The 18,314-nt window shown below is 35.7% G+C and overlaps 7 protein-coding genes across 8 annotated transcripts; all 7 read right to left on the bottom strand.

Annotated features, from left to right (window-relative positions):
• Positions 1 to 1,155: 1,155 nt before the first annotated feature.
• Positions 1,156 to 9,345, bottom strand: LOC111708572 (variant surface antigen E-like). Its single transcript, XM_023481990.1, has 7 exons — positions 9,232 to 9,345; positions 8,322 to 8,804; positions 7,187 to 7,458; positions 6,661 to 6,750; positions 6,043 to 6,179; positions 1,555 to 1,695; positions 1,156 to 1,370 (listed from the first exon to the last, which is right to left on the bottom strand). The coding sequence occupies exons 2-7, from the start codon at positions 8,362 to 8,364 to the stop codon at positions 1,319 to 1,321; spliced, it is 735 nt and encodes a 244-aa protein (XP_023337758.1). The 5' UTR covers positions 8,365 to 8,804; positions 9,232 to 9,345; the 3' UTR covers positions 1,156 to 1,318.
• LOC111708570 (zinc finger protein 134) lies at positions 3,100 to 5,816 on the bottom strand. The gene is made up of 2 exons (XM_023481988.1): positions 4,508 to 5,816; positions 3,100 to 3,985 (listed from the first exon to the last, which is right to left on the bottom strand). The coding sequence occupies exons 1-2, from the start codon at positions 5,767 to 5,769 to the stop codon at positions 3,208 to 3,210; spliced, it is 2,040 nt and encodes a 679-aa protein (XP_023337756.1). The 5' UTR covers positions 5,770 to 5,816; the 3' UTR covers positions 3,100 to 3,207.
• On the bottom strand, positions 8,556 to 9,327 carry LOC111708578 (uncharacterized). The gene is made up of 2 exons (XM_023481996.1): positions 9,232 to 9,327; positions 8,556 to 8,804 (listed from the first exon to the last, which is right to left on the bottom strand). The coding sequence occupies exons 1-2, from the start codon at positions 9,325 to 9,327 to the stop codon at positions 8,556 to 8,558; spliced, it is 345 nt and encodes a 114-aa protein (XP_023337764.1).
• A 1-nt stretch (position 9,346) lies between the features above and the next one.
• Positions 9,347 to 10,066, bottom strand: LOC111708576 (protein cereblon). Its single transcript, XM_023481995.1, has 2 exons — positions 9,823 to 10,066; positions 9,347 to 9,582 (listed from the first exon to the last, which is right to left on the bottom strand). Exons 1-2 carry the CDS (start codon positions 10,064 to 10,066, stop codon positions 9,347 to 9,349), a joined length of 480 nt encoding a protein of 159 aa, XP_023337763.1.
• Positions 10,067 to 10,069: 3 nt separating this feature from the next.
• LOC111708574 (dual specificity protein phosphatase 23-like) lies at positions 10,070 to 10,620 on the bottom strand. Its single transcript, XM_023481993.1, has one exon. The coding sequence runs from the start codon at positions 10,599 to 10,601 to the stop codon at positions 10,122 to 10,124; it is 480 nt and encodes a 159-aa protein (XP_023337761.1). The 5' UTR covers positions 10,602 to 10,620; the 3' UTR covers positions 10,070 to 10,121.
• Positions 10,571 to 13,146, bottom strand: LOC111708573 (nuclear envelope phosphatase-regulatory subunit 1-like). 2 transcript variants are annotated; one of them, XM_023481992.1, is made up of 6 exons: positions 13,057 to 13,146; positions 12,000 to 12,099; positions 11,480 to 11,625; positions 11,247 to 11,325; positions 10,754 to 10,902; positions 10,571 to 10,663 (listed from the first exon to the last, which is right to left on the bottom strand). In XM_023481992.1, the coding sequence occupies exons 3-6, from the start codon at positions 11,575 to 11,577 to the stop codon at positions 10,606 to 10,608; spliced, it is 384 nt and encodes a 127-aa protein (XP_023337760.1). In that variant the 5' UTR covers positions 11,578 to 11,625; positions 12,000 to 12,099; positions 13,057 to 13,146; the 3' UTR covers positions 10,571 to 10,605. The 2 variants fall into 2 exon arrangements, with proteins under 2 accessions (XP_023337760.1, XP_023337759.1); XM_023481991.1 differs by having other exon boundaries at positions 11,480 to 11,618.
• Positions 13,147 to 13,506: 360 nt separating this feature from the next.
• On the bottom strand, positions 13,507 to 18,197 carry LOC111708571 (polypyrimidine tract-binding protein 2). Its single transcript, XM_023481989.1, has 6 exons — positions 18,087 to 18,197; positions 17,253 to 17,300; positions 16,715 to 16,838; positions 15,463 to 15,653; positions 14,243 to 14,417; positions 13,507 to 13,960 (listed from the first exon to the last, which is right to left on the bottom strand). Exons 1-6 carry the CDS (start codon positions 18,167 to 18,169, stop codon positions 13,664 to 13,666), a joined length of 918 nt encoding a protein of 305 aa, XP_023337757.1. The 5' UTR covers positions 18,170 to 18,197; the 3' UTR covers positions 13,507 to 13,663.
• Positions 18,198 to 18,314: the final 117 nt, after the last annotated feature.

Raw genomic sequence — 18,314 nt, 5'->3', positions numbered from 1 at the left:
CCGGATTTCAGCTGATGTCGCGTTTCGGAACGTATCCATAACAAAACAAGATTTTCGATAAGGTAAAATATTAACAAAATAGAAAATAAAAACAAACTGTTCTCTTATAATTTAAAAATCATTACAGCATTGAGAAATCAAAATATTATTATCATTTGTTTATACAATATAGATTTTACTAGAAATGCGGGAAACTGTTTAAAATGCTTGAACATAAATCATCGATATTCTCAAATTTAACAAATAAAATGTGGAAACTTGGATTCTAGAAATAATTCAGAAGTTAATTTAGTCTATATCAGATAATTTTTGTTTTAAGTAATTTATTTTGTAGGTTATGAAAGTGAGTTTTGTTTTGAAGTGCAGATTATACTCAAATACGGGAAAGAGGGGTTTGTCTCGAAAACGCGACAATGTTTCAAATTCAGGATATGTTTGAATTCTATCCTAAACCCTTCTCTACTCGTCTCATTCCTAACTACACAAATGGAGGCCCCAATGTGGATCCCCCGAACAAATTAATGATTCATAAGATAAAAATTAAATGAGTTTAGGGAAGATAGGAAGAGTAGTACCGAGTAAGGGTAGGGGTCGCAGGGATTGGATATAACAGAGCTGGGAACTTTAGAATGGTGGATATCGGGATTAATGCTTGATCCACTCTTTTCCTTAATCTCCAGAGCTGAAAACTTTAGATTGTGATATCCTTAATCCCGATCTGTTAATTAATCTGGAGATTAAATTCATGAGGAGAACAAGCAATATTTAATCTGGAGATTAAGAAAAGGAGTGGATCAAGCATTAATCTCGATATCCACTATTCTAAAGTTCCCAGCTCAGATTAAATATTGCTTGTTTTCCTCATGAATTTAATCTCCAGATTAATTAACAGATCGGGATTAAGGATATCACATTCTGAAGTTTTCAGCTCAGGTTGAAGAAAGAGTGGATGAATTAAAGAGAAAGGTTAAGGATAGAACAGAAAGGTTCAGGATAGAATAGAAAGGTTATTAGGATAGAGAGGATGGACAGAACAGAAACGTTTGGGGTAGATAGGGATAGAACTAAAAGTGTAAGGATAGGGAGGATTAATGAAAGATGAAGTATAGAACAGAGAGGATAGAGAGAATAGATAGAACAGATTCTACGTCGATAAAAAAATTAATAATTTCTATTTAATGTCCTTGTCCATTACGATTCAAAGAACATGAGTGATGTAATGTTTTTTTTCTCTCATTAATTTACAATTACAATAAAACTGTTGAGTCAGCACACTTTACACTGTACATGTTGTACAGTAAATAATAAACATGGTGTTTTATGTCTGTGTGGCGTTTCCAGGAACTGTGGCAGTCTCAAACAGTTTTGCTCTAAAATATGTAATGGTTAGATTTATTAACATTTCAGTAGAAAAGTAAAAAATTATGAGGATAATTTAGATCAGTTAAAAATTAACTACACTTAAGATAAGTTTTTATGCTATTATCAATGTATCTAACTCTGTTTTAAAACTAAGGCTATGTACAGCAGAGACTAACGTACTGCCCTGATTACCTTTTCCTAGTGTAGTGCTGCCAGTGTAGTAGAACCTGGTCGTCCAGGAACCTGGCACACTGACCGCTAACAATTTCTTTACGAAAGGTTTCATGCTGCAACAGCTCCAGGAAATGCAGGCAAACTGGATACTTTAGGTACCTAGATAATATACAGGGTGAGTAAACTGGATACTTTAGGTACCTAGAAAATATACAGGGTGAGTAAACTGGATACTTTGGGTACCTAGAAAATATACAGGGTGAGTAAACTGGATACTTTAGGTACCTAGATAATATACAGGATGAGAAAACTAGATACTTGATATACCTAGATAATATACACCATACAGGGTGAGTAAACTGGATACTTCATGTACCTAGATAGTATACAGGGTGAGTAAACTGGATACTTAAGGTACCTAGATATTATAAAGGGTGAGTAAACTTGATACTTCAGATGCCTAGATAATATACAGGGTGAGTAACCTAGATACTTCAAGTACCTAGATATTATACAGGGCGAGTAAACTAGATTATTCAGGTACCTAGATAATATACAGGGTGAGTAAACTGGATACTTCATGTATCTAGATAATATACAGGGTAAGTAACCTAGATACTTCAGGTACCTAGATAATATACAGGGTGAGTTAACTAGATACTTCAGGTTCCTAGAAAATATACAGGGTGAGTAAATTGGATACTTCAGGTACCTAAATAATATACAGGGTGAATAAAAAACGGGATTAGCGTTATTTAGCAAAATCCGGGGAAGGAAATCAGCACAAATGTACACTAGATAAAAATGAAGCATAAAAATGAAGAAAAAAAAACATTTTCGACCCAAGCATCACCTAGAACAATTTTTTAAGGTTGATTGCTGAATGTTACAAGGTATTTACGATGTTAAAGCAATGTAATTAAAAGGCAAGGTTTTATATAAAATAATATAAAATAAGAGAACATTTCGAGATGAATTGCTATTTGAATATATTACTTTACAATCAATAGTTAAAAACTTGATTACAAATACACCACCTCTCCATGCACCTGATACTATTGTTTCAACGAAATGATTCTGGAACTAATCATTTTTTTATTAGGATCATCCAATCCTTCAGATTAATTTTTTATGTAATATATTACTGTCATCAACATAAATACATGGTGTCCTAAAAAACCAATAGTGGTAACTAGAACGTCAAATTTTTGTTGTTGAAAATTACAATCTAATTATTTTCCCAATGCGGGAAGAAGTTAAAAAATTCAATGAACTCAAGGACATTCAGCAAAAACCTTGACGTGAACTAGTATTTGAACCTAACTCTATTTGAACCACAACCATAAGTTTCCAACTCAGTTATCCTAAAATGTCCAATTGGATCTTATTATGGCCTCCGGGGTTTAAAAAAAGTTTTGTACACGATAACGATAACCCGGTATATTACTTAAGATTTAAAACTCTTATCAGGAAAGTCTGATAACTCTTGCAAGCAATAATCTTTTAGAAAATAAATAAAATCACTGTAAATTTTATTTTAAATGCCTGGAATTACTCCAAAAATTGAAGAATAATATTAATATTTAGCACTAATCACAAGAAAATGTTTAACATACATATTACTCTACATTGAATTTAAAAGAGATCTGAAATAGATAGAAAATATGTTTCTCAGACTCCGTGAGAGTTCTTCATGTGAGTAAACAAACTCCCGCTCTGAGTATAACGTTTTTCACATAAATGACATGAATATCGATACTTTGAATCATCTGTGACATGAACATCACTATGCCGAACTAGTTTATCCTTCCTTGTAAATCCTTTCCCGCAGATTTCACATTTGAATGGAGTTTCTCCTGTATGACTAAGCTCATGAACCTTCAACTGATCTCTCCGATTATATTTGACCGGACAGTACGAACACGCGAATTTGGTCGGTTCCGAATGCCGAGTTATAAAATGTTTTTTAACGTCTAGAGGTCGAGCAAACTTGAGATCACACTGAGAGCAGGGATAAGGTCGGAGTCCAGTGTGAATACTCATGTGATATTGCAGGTCGTTCGGACTCCAGAACGCTTTAGAACATATTTCGCATCTATAGGGACGAATCTCAGAATGCCGGCGAACATGAGCGTCAAACTGATGTTTCATATTGTACTCTTTCCCGCACTCCGGGCAACAGTAAGAGTTAGCGGCGTACTCAGGGTCATGGGTCTTCTCATGCGTTATCATTGCACTTCGAACCTTGAACATTTTCCCGCATTTATTACAAGAATACTGGCATACGTCACTGTGTATGGCTAAGTGTGCTTTGATCTGTCTTTTGGCAAAATATTTAGCACATATTTCGCATTGAGTTAGTTTCCCCTCCTTAAACATATGTTCTTTAGTATGCTGTTTCATCGTCATTACGCAGTTTATCCTGAACTCACAACCAGTCTCAAAACATCTAGAAAAGCAAGCATTCTTAAAAAATTTTCAAATATAAATTTAAATGTGTGAAAAAAACAGTGCAAAAATATGCGGATCCACGGATCCGGATCTCAGGGGTAAAATATCAACCAAAAACTGCAAAAAAATTTTTTTACTCCTAAAACCCAAATCAGAACATTTGAAAAAAGAGAGATTATAAAAATTTCCTAATTTCTAAATTGGTTTATCAAGTTTTAGGAAAAAAATATGCGTAAAAATAAAACCAAAATATTCGAAAATTATTTTTTGTTAAAAAAATTCAGTAAATCAGAAATGACCTGGATCCGGATCCATTTTTTCCCAATGCGGATCCAGGATCTGGATCCGCATCTGCATCAAAATTAAATGGATCCTAAGCACTAGTAAAAAACAAAACAAAACAAAACAAAAATTTGCCGAAAAAAACCCCTCACAATTCGGAAGTTTTATTTAGGCCATATTCTACCAAAACACATAAGTTTATTGCGCAAAAAATTTGTCAACAGTATTATTAGTGTACCTGTACTCAATATTTTTATCTTTGTGCTCTTGATCCCAGTGTTCCAGGTTCTCCTTAGAAGTGTCAGATTTATGTCCGCAGGACGCACAGGTTGTCAGGGACGGAGTAAACCTTAACTTAACTTTCATTCTCTCCTTCTTCCACAGCTTCTTAGAACCAACGGTCTGAGAATCTTTCTTTTTATTTTTCAAATTTAACTTCTTTTTCTTTTTCCCTTTCTTCTTCGGTGCTTCCTCCTGTTCCTCGGGTAAAGTTTCTTCTTCTGAATTCGGTTCCCAGTCCTTCTCACATTTCATTAACCGAGCATTCAAGGAAAAGAAATTAGAATCTTCAAAATAAGAATGCAGAACCTGGTCGAAGTTAGCGCTGGAAGTTTGACAAATATCTAGATGTTGGATGAGTGCTCTGTGAGAATGATAAACCTGTTCTGAAAATGAAAATACGAATTCTATTTTCTCCAGGCAAGGATAGCACAGTGTATTGGGCAACTGATCGTCTGAAGATAAATACAATCTGAGACATTTAGTGATTTTATCATAAAGGTTTAGTGCCTGTCCTTCAGTCTCGAATATATCTATACAGGAGGGTGCCGGAGCTGCACAGAATCTACAATAATGAATCTCGGAGGTTTCAACCTTGACAAAATCTCCCATATCAGTGGGATGTTCCCCAGTATTCTTAATATCATCCTTGGTATCACAAGCCTTCATATCAGGTTTAGTATCGGGGCCCTCTTTCGTTAGAATAACATCTCTCTCCTGTTCTTCTGGAGCATTTGACCCAATTAATAGACTCCCTTTTGACCCGTTCTCCGTTACAGTATGTTCTACGCTCAATGTTTTGTTTGATTCTTCAGTCTGCATTTTACTCCACATATCAGATTCGTCTTTGTTCGTATTATCTTCGATAGACCCGACGTCTGGTTTGGTTTCAACTGCATCACTAGATATATCTCCATTCTTGTACACATTATTACACGGTTCGCTTTCGGGCTGATTAAATCTTAAAAAGCTGTAATCTCTAGACGAGTCCGTTCTGGCTCCAAGGAACCCACCCGAAAGATCCATTCCTACGCCGTGTACATCCTCACCATACATTCCAGGTGGGAACCGATTAGGATCCATGCTTTCAGATTTTCCTTTGTTAAATGGTTTTAATAATTCATTTCGCGGATTTCTGAGTTTCAGAGATAACTTTACTTCGAGTTTTATTCGGGATTCAACAAATTGTTTGGTTTGGATTGAGCTTATAAAAGACGACATTTATAATCGGATGTCCAAAAGTTTTATTGGAAAAAGCTATTTCATAGATGCAATCAACTTTCATATTTAATTCATCTTCTAATTCTAAATCTTAATGTAAATAGTCTTTTTTCCTTGAGACAAAATTTAACATACCTCTTTACTTATCACCGATGGGGTTTATACCTGACAAACGACTTTCAGGGAGTCTCGTAACTTATCATAATAATGTTATTCAAAGGAAAGAATATTAGAGAAATATGTGAAAATATTTGGAAGAACAATTTTTCTTACTTGACGTACTGTGGGTCCTGCCAGTACTGGAGATATTTGATATAGTTTACAAAACAGGGATCTTTCATGTATCCTCGCTGAGCCAGGAAGTGAAGATAGTTAGGGTTCCCAAGACTCTGCACAAACTCCATCTCTACCTAGAGTAGGGAGGGTTCCAGTAAACTGGAACTAGGAGTAGGGAGGGTTCTAGTAAACTAAAACTAGGAGTAGGGAGGGTTCTAGTAAACTTGAACTAGGAGTAGGGAGGGTTCTGGTAAACTGGAATTTGGAGTAGGGAGGGTTCTAGTAAACTGGAACTAGGAGTAGGAAGGATTCTAGTAAACTGGAACTAGGAGTAGGAAGGGTTCTAGTAAACCGAAACTAGGAGTAGGGAGGGTTCTAGTAAACTGGAACTGAAGAAAGAAGGGTTCTAGTAAACTGGAACTAGGAGCAGGAAGGGTTCTGGTAAACTGGAACTAGGAGTAGGAAGGGTTCTAGTAAACTGGAACTAGGAGTAGGGAGGGTTATAGTAAACTGGAACTAGGAGTAGGGAGGGTTATAGTAAACTGGAACTAGAAGTAGGAAGGGTTCTAATATGCTCTGACAATGAATAAAATACCATGAATATTGAATATTAACCTGGAACCTGAGTTTACTTTGATCTTCTGACTCCTGATGGGATGGATGGGATGCACCCTGAGAAGATGAACCAACAGCTCCGACAGGTAACTAGGGATTTATAATTTCTTTATCAGAAACCGGAACTGTTTTGAAACTTTAATGCAGCAATTTTTGAAAAAAGGAATTGAGTCTTCGCCACAAACTAAAAATTTCTAACACCTAAATCTTCACAACCGGATTGTGTAAACATTTGATATTTTAAACTTCAATATTCTGATGCAGCTGAATTCGTAGTTTGAAATATCTAAGGTCGACCACTTTGAATTGAAAAGATAAAGAGATGAGTAATTCAGAGTTTGTGGCAAAAACTCAATTCCTTAGGGATAATCCAACAAGTATTAAGTATTCTTTTAATCCTTTTCAAACCTACACATTCCTCCAATAACCCCTCCGTTTTCACAAGAAGAGCGCATTAAGGTTAAAATGTCCCTCAATCGTTATTTAAATAAAGATTTAAGGTTGAAACTAGTTTGTTGGTTCATACTTGCATCTGACTGGGATGAGAAGGTGAGCTGCGAATGGTTTGGAGTTGAGAGGGATGAGAAGGGGAGTTTCGTACGTTCTGGAGTTGAGAAGGATGGGACGGAGAACTTCGAACACTCTGAAGTTGGGAAGGATGGGACGGGGAGCTCCGAATGCTCTGTAGTTGTGAAGGATGGGACGGAGAACTCCGGACTGAGAGCTGACTGGGATGGGAAGGGGATGCTTTTGGTTGCTGAAAGGGAGAGGACGGAGGGTGCTGGGGATTCATCGATCCTGGAACATGAACTGGGTTTTACAAAAAGTATACAATAAAGATAGCTAAATACTTCATATTTGATGTTAGTTAGTATTTATTTTCCTGGAAAATTATTGAGTTTGTTTCGCAATATTTTTTTTGCTTTCGTAGATAAATAAGAGTTTTCTTTTGTGCAAATATCGTTTCAACAATAGTTTATTTTTGTAAATTGATCTAACCTACTAATTACAAAAGGACAGGTTATTAAAAAAAGGGCAGGATTTTTCACTTCTTACTCCGCTTCGACTAGTAGACATACAGAAAGGTATATTGGGAAAATAACAAAAAGCTAGCTAGTTAAAGTTTCGTTGTCATCACACCCTCCTCCTCTCCCCCTGCCTTGAACGTCGAAGATAATTTAAAAAATCTATATATTTTTAGGAGACAAATTGATTGAAGTAGGGGAAAAAATTGAAAGAAAATTGCCAGTTCATCTTTTAAATCTGACTGGATGAATAACATCGCATGGCAGCGCGATAATTAACATTTTTTAAATGTTTAGTTAAGGATAATGCTAGAGGGAATAGAGTCGGATAAAGATTGTGAGAATAAAATTCGCTTAAAATCTAAATAAAATTATTTAAATATGGTGGTAGGCGATAATATCAATATAATGAAGACAACTATTTTATTTTAGTTTTTATTGTTAACAAGCTTTTTTGAACTACAAGTTTGCGATCAATTAATAAAAAGCGTTTTTTATTAACAGCTTCTCTTTGTTTCCATGTTTTTTTTGGGATCCATGCTGTTTAAAAGCTTGATATCAATAAGATTACAATCGAAAGTCGTCTTCATAATATTATATAATCTCTTGCCACCGTATGAGAAATTAATTTTTCACCTTGTCCAGGGTAGCCTGGGTAGTTTGGTCCTAGGTTAGACATTTCAGATCTTATCTCATCATATATCTGGAATAATAGTGTCAAGAATTATTGATACCGTGTACAAAATGTGAACAGAATATTAATAGAAAATATTGCTTTCTTCCGAAGTTTAACCTAAACATAGTACTGTTAAGAATAGTATCAAAGTCGGAAGTAAAATATTGAACTATAAATATTCGTACTTAAACGAACTAGAAATTGTCTCTTTCATCCCGACTTCCATGATTCCTATCTCCGTATCCTCTCCTATCCTGGTATCCTCTCCTGTCCTGATACCCTCTCTTGTCCTGGTATCCTCTCCTCTCATTGTATCCTCCTTCAGAGCCCTTTCTCTTTCCATCATGGTTCCTGTCCCCCCTGCCCTCATCCAACCCTCTATTATCCTTCTTCACATACCAAGGATGAACTGAAGGCGGAGGAATGGGTAGAGCATTCTTAACCTGAACATTGATAACTAGAAACCAGACGAATCCAGTTTAAAACCTGAACATTGATAACTAGAAACCAGACGAATCCAGTTTAAAACTCACATCAATGAGAACTTTAAGAGAGCCATGTCTCTTTTAAATCATAAAAATTAGTGACCGACAAAAAGCGTTTAATTGAGGAGCTGTTTTTTTATGCCAATCCTGGAAAGCGCATTAGTGAAGACAACACACCCTTTAAGAAACAAAATAACGAAAAGTAAAGACAAAAACAAAAAACTAAATTTTTTTTCATATAGCAGTTTGTGTTATGTAGAAGACATTAACGGAATTTTAGAAGGTTATAAATTCATATTAGGTTTTAAAATAAAAATTGCATTTATATCCTTGGTAAACAAACATCTTTGAATTAAATGAAATTAATGTAAGTTTGATCTCCTACCTGCATAAAAGCTTTATCTTCACTTGTATATCTTTTAGAAAACTCCTTCTCGCAAGTATCCAGGAACTCACGTTGAGCTTCTGTGAGTTCTGCCATTGTGACTAGTATTCAGTGTCTAGTGTCGTGTAGAGGATATAGTCAGGGTTCTACTGTAGTTCTCGTCTATAACCTTACTCAGAGCTATAGCATAGAATCCAGCAGCTGAGGGTTTGTCTTGATCTTCAGAAACTAGATCTTCAGGTTCAAACATCCATCCTATATGATATCCGCACTGGGGACAAACACACACCCGCCAAAGAAATCCAGGAAACCAAGAAGCTTCTCCGCTCCACTCACCCAAACCTTTGCAACCTAGAACAGAAAAATATCAAAATATACAGATAGCACGATAAAAAATAAGCTAACAAATATTAAATAAACTGTTATTGAAGATTATTATAATTACATTTCTCTAAATAATTAAATATCTTATAAAAATATGAAACAATGATTATGGGTATTAAACCCCGCGCTACCCGGAAGGTTTATATACCTGCTCGTATTAAAAATTCTAACAAAATGGCAATAAATGAACTAAAAGGTTTAATATACCTGCTTTCTGGAAACTAACAACTTCAAACTCTACCCCGACTGGATTCTTTAATCTTTCTATTGAGACCGGATGAGTTGCACCGAAGAGTTGAGTCTTGTTTCTCCGTTCTAAAAACTCTGGTGAGAGATGTTTAGTTCTGAGGTAGAACGGATCCGCTAGCTCTCGTCCACAGTTCCTACACAGTACAGAGCTCTCACACAGGTTCAGAGATAGAGTCAGAGCAACAAAACATTCTATAATCATAGATTTCTGAAATTTAATCAAGCAATAATAATGAATTTAATTCCCTACAGTGTGATTAATTACGGTTCTTTAAGTTATCAAGATATTTTTCAAGATTTTGTAAACTTTGTTCCTGGTTAAGAGTTTCAATTGAGTTTGGTCTCATTGATCTCACAACCTTGATTGCAAGTTCGGCACTCATCCCTTCATATTTCATTACGTAGGCTGCAAGGAGCATACCAGTCCTTCCTCGCCCCATTCTACAGTGTACCAGGATACTGTCGATGGGACCAATATCACACACATCGAAGAATTTCTCATAGTCACAGAGGTCGGCTCCTTGAAAGTTTAGAATTGGGATAAATGTCCATTTAAGTTTTTTACACGATTTTATACAAGACGGGGGCATCTTGTCTTCCGAGAGAGTTACAACATGATTTATTCCTACTCCGACAAGACTGATGAGCTCCAGCTCCGACTCCGGACAGGCGGATCCTGCGATCCTGTTCACTCTAAACCAGGAGAAGTTCCTGGGCAGGTTATCTCCCCAGCTCATGGTCCTAGGCGGTCGCAGGGCGAGGTTTGAGGATAAGGCGTCCATGATCATCACAATCCATGCTATAAACATATTTTATATATATTTTTAAGCTGTTAATGAAGTTAAGCTGAAAATGAAGTTACAATCAGTCATAGAAAACGTTTTGTTACCTGAAATCAAAAAGAACCTCCCGTGTCCTCTGAACAAGTATAGATGGTGCAACTACCCTCCTATGTATCCCGGTCAGGAACAGGATGATCATTGTGATGCTGGTCGTGGAGAAGAAGGGATGCAACCACATCGAGTTCAAGAACGAAACCTAGCACAGATAGTTCCAAATTATTCCGCTAGGGATCAGAGTAACTTTATTTAGTTGATGAACTAAAAATTACAATACAAATAGTTTCATGCCAAATATTTCCCCCAGACCTCAACCATATTGTCTCCTAACATGTCACAAAGTTTTAGGCTTTAGGCAGAGTTTTGGCTTTTGTGAAGAATAACGATTTCTCGTAAGGTTGATAATTTCGCAAAGCCAAGTGACAATTTTCTCCCCTTCCCCCCGGCTTTGAAAACCAATGAACACATTTTTCCTGTAAAGTCTATCAACATTTACCAAATATTATTAACAAAGGTCCGTGATAAACATTACAAAATTCTAACCTGTGCCGTTAAAGGATCACTGAGCCAGTAGAAAGCTCCGATAGCAACAAATATAGAAACAGCAACGAGTACAATACGCCTATATATAAATAAAAATTAAAAATATTTAACAAAAAAGAAAATAATGCCCATAAGTTCTACTCCACCACTTACACATCACGTACCCCCCCCNAACCCTCGGGACCTCGTGTTATAATATTTATAGAGTTGAATATCAAGTTAAAAGAACTAACCATCTGATTGCTGTTGGATGACTAGACGCGATAATCTCCGTCAGACGTCGCTCAAACGCTTTCAGATCGTCACATGCGACCTGTTCAAGGCTCGACATGGTTCAGTTCCTCTTCAGTCAGGTTTTCCTCGGCAAACTTCCTGAATGCTATAATAATATAATAATCATTTTCTAAAGAGCAAAAACCAGAACAATTTCATTTATTACAATTAACAATATCTGATTGATTGATTGATTATCGTTTATTTCTTTATGCGTTATTACTGGCACTTTAAATATAACATATATCTGAGGAATGTGTATTGTGTAGTATCATTAATGTTGAACGCTTGATCTCGATATCCAATGTGGGGACTTTTCAAAGTAGTGTTAAATCCCTCAATAACTTTATTTCTGCATACACACAGGATATCAAATAGGAATGAAATCCATTCAAAGAACGGCATAAATCGAAGAATCAATGTTTAATCCGGAGACTCACAACACAAAAGTTCTGACTTCTGATTAAAAATTTCTCAAACCTGAGATACGAGCAGGAGAGTACGACACTAGCCTTCTCCTCTAAGATGAAATCAATTCCTCTCCTGGCGAGTATTTTCCCGATTCCTCGACCACGCAGCTCTAAAATATCTATATATATATATAAAGTTGTAATCTCTTGACCGATTTGTCTAAAATTCTAATTGGAAGAACTCGGGAGAACCACGGGATAGTTTTAGCTTGGTTTTGAGATTTTAAAATGAGTGGGTCGACTTTTTTCGGAAAAAAAGGTAAAATCGTAATTTACGACCATATGCGGGTAAACGGAAGGAGTAACTATGAGTACCCTGGACAAAGCTGGGTGTCCAATCAAGTATCTATATATATACTTTGTTTGTCGGTCTGTTTGTAATAACGACTGAACTGATCAGGTCCAAGTTTTGTTTGGGACCTCACATAACCCCAGGGAAGGTTTATGGATGCTCACTCTTAGAATTATAAAACTGTTTCCAATTTTTTTTTATTTTCGTTAAATTTTGTAAATGCGCGGAAAAATATTACTAAATCCGCGAACTTTTTTGTTAAAGTTTTGTATTTACAAAGAGAAGATGCTCACAGATAGCCCCAAAATTAAAAGTTGAAATAGAAGAAAGCATAATAATAATAATAATAAAAATAATAGCTCAAATCTTCAATGTAGGTTGTAGGCTTGAGTTCCCCTTCGTTGTTTCTATTAATACGGGTAGAAACAAGTCACAACCTTGTTTCAGGTTTACTTGATTGTCCAGGACGAGTAAAAAATCATTACCGCCTTTTCACAACAACAGTTACCAACTCATGAAATTCCCAGCTCACTACTAAAGCGGGATGTTAAATTAAAAATCAATCCCGTGGTATAATTATGCGGAATAATTTTTAACTCACATTCGGGGATTTTCAACAATCGATAAATTGAACATCTTTTCATTTTTACTTCTAGTTGCCCATAAACAATAAGTTTTCTACGTTAAAGACTAAATTGATCTTTGACACATGGCAATAATTAAAAAATTCAAAACTAAAATATATATATTATATTGATCTAGGACTGTATCCTACCTACTGGTACCTCAGTGTGATAAAAATCGTATTTATTCCTTGAGATCTTGTCGTAGAGCAGGACTGCTTCAAGACCAGGGGATTCCTGACAAACTTAAACATTATCTATACTCTACAAATTTTATGTGGTAAATTGTATTTTTTAAAGATGAAAAATACATCCATCATTTCTTCTTAAACCCCTTACTAAAAATGTTGATGAAACTTCTCTGTTCGGTTTTATCGTGAATCAACGCAATAAAAAAAAAGACTTTTAATTGATTTTGTCGCCATTTGACCAACATCACAGACAGAGTTGCTTCAGTAAAATAACATATTTAATACAAAAATTTGCACATTTCCATATTTTGGAAAATTTGTTATGTCATTCTGAATTGTCTAAATTGTACCTGGTCAAGTTTAATGTAGAACTTTTTACTCCTGGGATCATGAACAACATTTAACATGGCATTCTGAAACAAGAGAAGATTTGCACGATTTTTGCGAATTTCTTTTGGGTTTAAACCAAATATTTTTCGAAACCTCCATCAACAGTTTTTACAACATAATTTGTCGCATCTACAAATAAACAACCCAAGAATAAAAATTTTAAAAATATTAAGATTATTTAAAAAAAAGTTTCGTTTCCCGACACAGTTTTTATATGTTTCTCTTTAAAAGTTCTTTTTAATTCCTCTATACTCTCTTTTGTAAAGGATATCCTCAACCCCTCCTTGATTCCCCAGTAGGCGAGCACCACCATAGCATCGTCCACGGTCTCAAACTGGACGTAGGCGACCATCTTCTTAGATTTGCCCGGAGTATTCCTCTTGTTGGTTTTCATCTCGAACCCCAGGCAGTCGGTAGCCAGCACCTGGTTGTCCAGGACTAACTTCTCCATGATACTGTTGGGAGACATGTTGGCCTGAAAAATAGTTCTTTTATCATATATTATGAAATCTTCTTAAAGGAACTGTCAACGTAATATCTAATGATCATCCGATTAATTCATCAATTAGTAACAATGAGGAAGATATCTTTGCTTTTCTATCTTGAAAATAGTCTCTTTTACATAAATCTGCAATTAAACAATCGTACAGAAAACCTGCAATTCAAAATGATCAATTTTTTGACAAAAAAGGATATCTCTATAATTTTATCTCAGTTGACGTTAGGGCATCAATATAAAAAAATACGTAGTTTGTACCTCTAATCCTCCAATATAAATTAAATTGGTTGGTTTTGTAATTTTCTTCTGGTTTCTCTTTTTAAGTTCTTCAGTGCAGAATCTCCGATATGATTGGTAATCAGGTCCAGAGAAATCCATGGTTTGCCCCTCGTTCCTGAACCCGGCCTCCTCCGGTAGTTTTATCCGGTCAAACCTAATATACTAGAATATTCTTCTCCATCATAAAATGATAAAATAGGATCTGTGTACACTGCACAGTTTGCTGTTTGAAGTGTACAGTGCTCAGTTTGCAGTGTACAGTGCAGAGTTTGCAGTGTACAGTGCAGAGTTTGCAGTGTATAGTACTCAGTTTGCAGTGTACAGTGCACAGTTTGCTCTTTGAAGTGTAGAAGTGTACATTTGCCGTACTCAGTTTGCAGTGTAAAGTGTACAATATACAGTGTGCAGTACGCAGTATGGAGTATGCAGTGTGCAGTGATCAGTGTACAGTTTAGAGTGTGAAGTGTGCGGCATACAGTGTACAGCATACCGTGTACAGTGTGCAGCATACAGTGTACAGTGTGCACTGCATTGTGCAATGTCAAGTGTCTAGTTTGCAGTGTACAGTGTGAAGTTTGCAGCATTCATTGTACAGTTTGAAATGTGCAGTGTGCAGTGTACAGTTTACAGTTTACAGTGTGAAATTGGCAGCATAAGTGTGCACTGCATTGTGCAGTCTCAAGTGTGAGGCATTCATCGTGCAGTTTGAAATGTGCAGTATGCAGTTTACAGTGCGAAATTGGCAGCAGTTTAAATATGTGTGCCATAATAGATTAATTTTGTCCAAAAAATATATGGAAAAATAGAAATAAAACAAAACTTGGCAGAAACAAAAAATATATAACAAATGTTATATTTTATTTTACATAAGTTTTGATCAATAGTTAAAAGCGTGGGTTGAAATTCCTATGGGAAAAAATATTGATCCAGGTGCCATCTGGGCTTGGCAGACAAAATTTGAAGCTGTATTCTTTTGCAGAGAAAAATATGAAAGGTCTAGAATAGATAGCGAGATAGTCAGTCAGGGGTTTAATTTATGCGCCGAAAACGACACTCATGTCACTAATGGGTTAGCAAATCAATATTTTAAAGCACAAAATAAGAGAATAGAGACGTTTTAAAACATTGTTTGAAGTTTCGGCTATTCCAATTTGCCATTTTTTCTAAAGCATTAATTATTAAAAAGTTTTTCTTCGTACCTGCTAAACGAAACAACAATCTTCTGCCCTTTGAAAATATAATTGTCCAGGTAGTCCCGGGCGATAGCGGCAAATGTTGCCGTATTGAACTCCACCAGGGCGCATGCAACCTTCCGCCGGATAACCTTGACCCTGTCCACATCTCCGTACAGAGAGAACAAGCTGAATATTCTCTCCGGGGTATTCAATTCCTAAACATTGAAGAAATATAATAATGAAGACGAAACTTCTCAATTTTCTTGTTTAGTCAGGTCCTATTTTTTGACCAGGAAAATATATTTTCCTAAATAATGTATTTCTTCTTAGCTTTCATTTAATTTTTTCTAAAATCTAATTTTTATTTCCACCACTCCACAAAAAAAACCATTGAAAATGATTCCCCCTGCCCTGGTGGGATGGAAAATTTTAACAACATTTGTCATATAACACTGTGGGGTGGAGACTGGAGAGTGTGTGACACAAGTTCTCGTTAGATCACTGAAGTTAAGCACACTTGTCCACAGCCAGTAACTGGATTGGTGTCCAGACTGGTGTTCTTGGGTTCGATTCCCGTATTCCACACAAACCTCTGGTTTCAAACACATCTGAAGCCGACATCTGGTTAAGCACTTTATGACCACCTGACGGATGTAGGACAGATGGGCGGCTGTCAACAACTCTCGCAGCGAAAGGGTGCGTGCTTTCTACTCAACAAGAAAGAAGCTTTAAGTGGATTGATCCAAGTGAATAATGATGAAGAGAGGAATGGTGGACAAGCAGGGAGAGTCTATGGTTGCCAGCTATAGGTACCTGGGGGTATCCAATCCGGGCATACAGATGTTAGGGAGCAATGAGTGTGATGTTTCCTATCAGTATGGCACCCGGGCCTCATTCCAGTATATCAGAAGGTTTCCTGCACTGTATATTCTCAGGTCTAAGAAGAATCTTAGGCAGCTGGAATCTTGTCAACCCTCTTCTCAATATGAATGAAGCATGGATGGATGAATGTGCTGGTAGATCAATATAAACCCAGACAACACCAAACTTTCGCAATAGAAAAAATTCCGAGATTTGATCGTAACAACCCGATCATGTCCTGGGGACAAAAAATCTCTTTTAAAAAAGATTTTATTTAAAACGTTACAAGAAAACCTTTTTTGTAACACCAAAAACTTTCCTACATTTTTGAAAACCATTTTGTTTTCAGAATGGGGAATAGGTGAGATAAATTTCAGATTAATATTTACCCCTGATAATTATATTTCTGATGTACCTCAGGTAAATTAGAAACGAGGAGAACTCTGGCTTTAACTGGTAGATTCCAGTATGTAAACTGATGATCTATGGTAAATGTTAATCCTTCATCCTCTTCATTTTCAAGGTCAGGTTCTTCCCTTCTAGAATAAAATAAGAATTTAATAACGTTTTTGGATATTCGGATTTTAAACTATATTTCTACAATTGACATAGTTAAAGCGCTGAATAAAGATTTTCTGTTTAAGGCAGTGAATATAATTTCAAAAATTCGAAGCTATAGAGGGGGCCCTTAAAATGGAACTTCCAAGTTGCAGATATGTATTTATCTATTCAATTATTTCCCCAAAATTTATAAAACCACCAAATTATTTTGAGCCTTGCATACTGTGATATTAAAATATTTTAAAGAAACGGTTAAAAGGTTTACAACACTTCTCCAACATTTTTAACTAACTCTGATGAGAGAAGTCTAAGAATTCAGATGAGAATGGAATGAGAAGGAGCATATCTCAGCTATTATATTATTATATATCAAATAAAGTTATAAATTAAACCTTCGTTTCCAATTTGTGTCTTCATAGGGATTCTGAACTGTATCAAACCTAGAAAAATTACAATTTATCTCGTACAAGTAATATACACTAAGGAACTCTTAGTTTTGTTTACACGCAGTGCTTAGAATCCATCTCATTTTGATGCGGATCCGGAATCTGGATCCGCACTGAAAAAAATGGATCAATGCTATTTCTTCAATATTTGTCCGAATATTTTAGGGGATCCGGATCCAGCAAGCCAAAATATGTTGCGGCTCTGTAACGGATCCGGATTCTAGGCACTTTTTCCAAGTAAAGTGTACCGCAGTTTCTGAAAATATAATCAAAATAGAAACTTCTTTTAAATAATGTGAACTTGTGTACTGTATGACAGTTTCTGGGAGTAATGTAAACAAAGCTCAGCCCGAGATGCATTGTGTTGAATAACATTTTATTTGTAATCAAACCTGAAGAAGTCCCTGGCTTTTGCCTTTCTCTCGTATATCAAGATAAATTTAAGAGAATATGAATTGTACTCAAAAATTAAGAAACAAATATGTCCATCATTTGTCATATCGAAGTTCAATTTGTGAACTAAATAAACCACAAAGAAATTAAATATTTTAAATTCTTAACAAAAATGTAATTTGAAACTTATTTGAAGTTTTACTCAAAAAGTATAGATTTCATTTTACTCTTGTCCAATTTCTTAGTCATGCTACCATAGGTAAAACCGTAGTCACACAATGTTAATTTATTCTCTACCAAAGCAGTGTAGATAGACAGATACGACCTATGGTTTGTACCTCTAGGTACCATGTTTATATTACATTTGAGGTAAAAAATTTTACTTACGGTCGTTTAAGATTACTATGATATACAGGATATGGTGGGAAGTGTGGATTGAAGCCCATTTCAAACCCTGGATGATAATTCATTTTAAAGTTCTAAAATAGGAAGATATAAAAATCTTTGAAATTGAATCTTAAAAGGGTTTTCAATTTTCAGAAAATCCACATTTCTAAAATCTGTCGATTACATTTCGGGTCTCTCCGAGAGAACGATTTTTGAACCCCCCCCCCC

This window comes from Eurytemora carolleeae, unplaced genomic scaffold (assembly GCF_000591075.1).
Source record: "Eurytemora carolleeae unplaced genomic scaffold, Eaff_2.0 scaffold890, whole genome shotgun sequence".
NCBI lineage: Eukaryota > Metazoa > Arthropoda > Copepoda > Calanoida > Temoridae > Eurytemora > Eurytemora carolleeae.
Note: the sequence above shows the minus strand (reverse complement) of the source record. Positions and strands in the feature narration are given on the sequence as shown.